We start from the raw sequence: 4,858 nt of genomic DNA on the forward strand, positions 1-4,858 counted from the left end.
GCAGGAGCTAAGCAAAGTTAGTGTATAGGTGATGGTGAGCATACTGTATTCCTTATATTGTAGAGATACCTTATATTGTAAAGGTAACATTTTCCAATATGGCCTTCTCAGCATTAAATGGTCATCTTAGCACCCTCACACAAGAGCTGAAGTACACCTCTTCTATATGGATAATTGGTGTCTCATTAATTCTTCCTCCAAAGGAGGAACAATACAATTCGTTGAGCTAAAATACCTAATCCGGCCTGAGTTTTGAGCGCACTTTGAACTGATCCTGCTGACATGCAGGATCCATTCTGTACCCTCTCGAGATCCGTCTGTGTTCTGCCAAAGAACAAGATCAGATTTCTATGCTCTCTAGAGATCCACAAAGAACAGCCAAACATCAGTCCCAGAGCTGGAAAGACAGTTATATAGGGTCCTTTCTAACCAAGGCTCCTCTAACTTTTCCTCCAATTGAGCCATGCCCAGATTTTACACTCTCTTTTGCTAGGTACTAGGGGCAAATTCTACTCCCCTTCCTGAAAAAGGGATCTGAATAGGTATCAAACACCTTTACCTGGCCCTACAAGTCTTTTCAAACAACTTTCTTAAAAGCACAATGTAGGCAAATAGCTGAAGAGTACCTAGAGAGTAAAAGGTAATTAAATTCATCATGTAGGCTTCCCACAGAAGCAGTGCTGTACTCAAAAGGTTAACTTATGGATAGCCCAATTTCAGGCAGAAGAGAATTAAAAGATGTGTGTTTTCCTCTTGGAGGAGGCTCCATTTACCAGGTTGCACAAGAAAAGCAGCTTCTCAGAACAGGTCCTTGCATGTTCTGCCTACGTGCCAGTTGCACATGGTTGTTTTTCCATTCAGTCCAGGATCCATTCTTGGGCACGGGAGCATCCAAGTCCTACAGCCTCCTGTGGGGTATGCCCGTCGTACAGGATCCTTTCTTGGCATGTGTCCAGTCCAGTCCCTTCTTTCCTTCACTCCTCAGTGTTTGAAACCAAACGAGCACCTCTGTGAAAGGAAAGGGTTGGTGGTAGGTTACTTAGTCATAAAAGGTAGAAATCTATCCTGCTTTCTAGATTTAAAAACACAGCCCTCATCTCTGCTTGAGATACTATGCACTCCCCCCTCCTCCCCCCAACCCTTACCTGTGAAATAGCCTTGTGTTCCAGTCCCACTCACCTGCAGGCCCCCTCCTGTGCATTTGGGAATCTGTCCAAGAGAAAGAAAGCACTCCCCCCCCCCCGCTGGGATGGCACTTTAGTAACTTAAGCAGCTATGATACCAGGACCTCAGGCAACAGGGGTGCAGATAACCTTGGTTCCCACCTCAAGGTTAAAGTTCTTACCCAGGACTGCCCTTAAAACCCATCCAGAAGCTACAGCTGGTGCTACGACCCATGTTCTGACAAAGGTTAATTGCAATGGCTTCCAATAGCTTTCTGGGCTCAATTCAAGATGCTGGTTTTGACCTCCAAGGCCCCAAATACCCAAGGGACTGCCTTTACACCCCATCATGATCCCCCAGTTCAGCTGGGCAGTCTCCCGCAAATACCATCAGCAGGCCAAGTCCACTTGTCCAAAAAAAAAAAAAACAAAACAAAACAAAAGCGCATAGGAGGTCGGTCATTCTTGGCTCCCTCTCGTAAGGTCCCCCAGTGCCCATGTAGGTGACAAAGGGAACAACAAGTCACTTGCCAAAATGCCATTTATTGCATGTGTATCTTTACACGGTGTACTGATAACCAACTGAAGTATCTTCCATTAAAATTCATTTGCACCACTTAAATAATGAAGAATAGCTAGAATTAGGGAAACCAAGCATGACAATAAGCTACCAAAATATACAAAGTTATTTTTTATTCCCTCTACAAAGTGGTGAGGTACAACTGAAGTTATTTTAGATTCTTGTGGTTTGCAAGCATCTCTCATAAAAAGAGAAAAAAAAAACCACCCCAAAACAAACAAAACAAAAAACATCAAGGAAGCCTGCTATCAAAACAGCATTTCTGCATTCCTATACAAAGCAAAAAGTTACAGCTGCAATTAACACCATCCAGTTGTTGCATTAACTTATAAAAACTCAGTGTAAAAAAAAAAAAAAAAAGGCAGTAATTAACATTTCAAATTTTATTTTCTTAGAAAATTAAGAGCAAACTGCTAAACAGGCAATTAATCTAGTGCATAAATAAGTTTGGAATCAAACAAGTACTTTCTTGGTTTGGTTGAGAAAAATTGAAAAAGGCACCAGTTTTAGGCAAGTAGTAACTCAGGAATGTTTTCTACTTCATTTAAGTTAAAATATTTTTTTTCCACCCTACATGTGCCAACTGCTGCCAATGGTCTCCAATCACTTCCTCGGCACTATAAATATTTACATCCTAATTGTAAACATTCATCTCTTCCCTCTACCTTCACTAAGAGCAGGAAAGAACCTTATCGACTTGGAACATAATACGAAGTCCAGATGGCAAAGCAAAAGGCAAAGATTATGCAGTATTTTAGGAAGTCTAACATCTCTTCCGCATTTATGGTTTAAACCAAGATCACTCAATTCCATTTCATGGACAAGTGTAGTTAAATGCATCCATCTATTTAGATTGTCATGACACTTCACTGTGAAGTTCTATTGTATATTAAAACCCACTGATTTCTGGCAAAACTTTTGAAACAAGCTACTTCCCTTTACATCTTTTCTACTCAAAGCAACAAAAGCTCCTTGGCTTGGAAGGTTAGCCAGGTGATACTGTAAAGATGAAGGTACACGCTTATCCATAACATCCTTGTACATAAGGATATTGGTCTAAAGACAAATTTCCTTAAGTTGCAACAGCTGACATTTCTATAAAACTGGCTGTGTTCATTGAGCTTGTGCCAGTTTAAATAAGTAATATGCTTCCATGCTCCCTGGTTCTTGGGGATAGTGTCCCCAGACACTTGGTCTGCCCTGGTTTTTGTACCATTCACACTATGAACAAATGCAGTAGGCATCAGGTATACTCATGGCAGATTTAGTTGCAGTGGTCACTTCCACTCTAACAGTGCACAGAGGTAGAGGCTAGAATATGTAATCAGAGTATCACATAGTGGTGCAGAATACAACAGGATCAACCCCAAGACTAGAAGGGAAATTTGGCATCTAAAGAATGGTGGGATTAGACCATCTAATCCCAAGTCATTTCTTGGTTTAAATCAGCCTGGAAGGATTAAGTAGGATAAGGAAGCTCCGTTTCCGTATAGAGCATGCAGTTTTGTCTAGTTAAACCCTCAATAAAAAAATACCAGTATGTGTACCGATTTAAGGAACTAGTTAGGGAAACTGTTAAAATAGTCTTTTTTGAAAAGTATAAATTAGACTCTTTAATTCAGTGGCAGTCAAATAAGACTGCCCTATCCTTTCACTCCTCCTCTTAACCGGTAGTCACCTTCTGTATGGTGTCTTATGGCCATTAAGTGCTATAATTTTGGCAGCTAGAAAAAAAAAAAAAAGCCAAAAAACTGGAAGGTACCAACCTTTCCTGCCAAATGCAGGTAATCATACTACATACAGAGTTTTGTCAGTTAAAACATGGAAAAAAATTCTGTATACCAGAGATCAAGCTTTCTTAGCTGTTTATTCCTGCCATTTTTCTAACCATCAAAAACAGTTTATATACATGCAGTTCTCCCTCATCTCCTTTCACCCAGCAGTCTTTAGCTAAACCAAAGCAAGTTTAGGAGCTTTGCAGTCCTACTTTAAAAAGATCTTTGTGCAAGAAAGCAGGATGGAGATCAGTGAATCCAGATCTATTTTGTAGCCTGAATTTCCAATGGCAAGGTAGCAGGAGTTGCACCCAACGGTCATATGGCTCGAGTTTAATGCAGAAAACCAGGAGGAGGTCCATGTGCAGGGACAGGAGAGCCCAAGAAAAAAAAAAAAACAACCAAAAAACAAAAAACAAAAAGGTGAATTAAATGTCCTGAATATCAGTGTTTACGCATAGAATTCTTCTTGTTTGTGTGGTTTTTGGTATCCTCCATTTGACTGCTTTGGTTCATCCAATGAATAGCTTCCTTCGTCTTTCTTTTTCATTCTATACAGCATAAACCCAACTAGGAACACTGCAAATAGCAGGCCTACTAATCCTCCAGCAATGACACCTGCAGGGAAGGAGGGGGGGGTGGGAAAAGCAAAAAAAAACAACTGTATTTGATACCATGCTCAATACTGACATCCCACCTGCTATGCCAAATTTCAGGGTTACCCAATAGAAGCATAAACTAGTATTGCATAAAGCAGTTTCATGGTTAGACGAGTATTTCCCCCCCCCCAAAGTATATTTTGGGCAAAGATCAGATCAATTCATACAGTGCACAATGTGGATTGCAAAGTAAAATGCCTTCTTTCAAGAGCTTTTCCTATTCCCCCCAAAAAAGAATGACACTTTTCCTGAAGTGGTGGGGGCAGGTGACAGCTGCATTAATTGCTGCAGTTCCCAGAGTTTGAAGACTGTCACCCATAGTGATTTCCCATCACTTAAGGCCTACTTGTCTAGGTGAGCTACACCCAGAGTTGCAAAAGCTGTTTGAAAGTGATCAGCAGAGACTTTTGACCTTTAACACCTGGCTGCAAAGTCACAGCAGTGCTCTAGAGCAGGGGTGGGCAAAATACGGCCTGCGAGGCCATTCTATCCAGCCCACGGAGCCCCTAAAATAAATAAATAAATAAATAAACAAACAAACAAAATAAAAAAAATTTAGAAAATTAAAATTCATCTGTCCTTGGTTCCCGTCTGGCCCTGCCCCCCCCAGCTGAAAGCCCCAGCAGGGGCTTCTGGCCTGGGGTGGTGTGGCAGCCCCACATCAGAACCACAGGTGGGGGG

The 4,858-nt window shown here is 41.3% G+C and overlaps 1 protein-coding gene across 1 annotated transcript in view; it reads right to left on the minus strand.

Annotated features, from left to right (window-relative positions):
* Positions 1-1,686: 1,686 nt before the first annotated feature.
* Positions 1,687-4,858, minus strand: part of SDC1 (syndecan 1) — a 6,789-nt gene continuing 3,617 nt past the window's right edge. The window contains exon 4 of the mRNA XM_006030643.3: positions 1,687-4,136. Within this exon, the coding sequence (XP_006030705.1) occupies positions 3,970-4,136 (167 nt within the window). The 3' untranslated portion in view covers positions 1,687-3,969. The remainder of the gene's footprint in view (positions 4,137-4,858) is intronic.

The sequence above is a fragment of the Alligator sinensis genome, unplaced genomic scaffold (assembly GCF_000455745.1).
Source record: "Alligator sinensis unplaced genomic scaffold, ASM45574v1 scaffold200_1, whole genome shotgun sequence".
NCBI lineage: Eukaryota > Metazoa > Chordata > Crocodylia > Alligatoridae > Alligator > Alligator sinensis.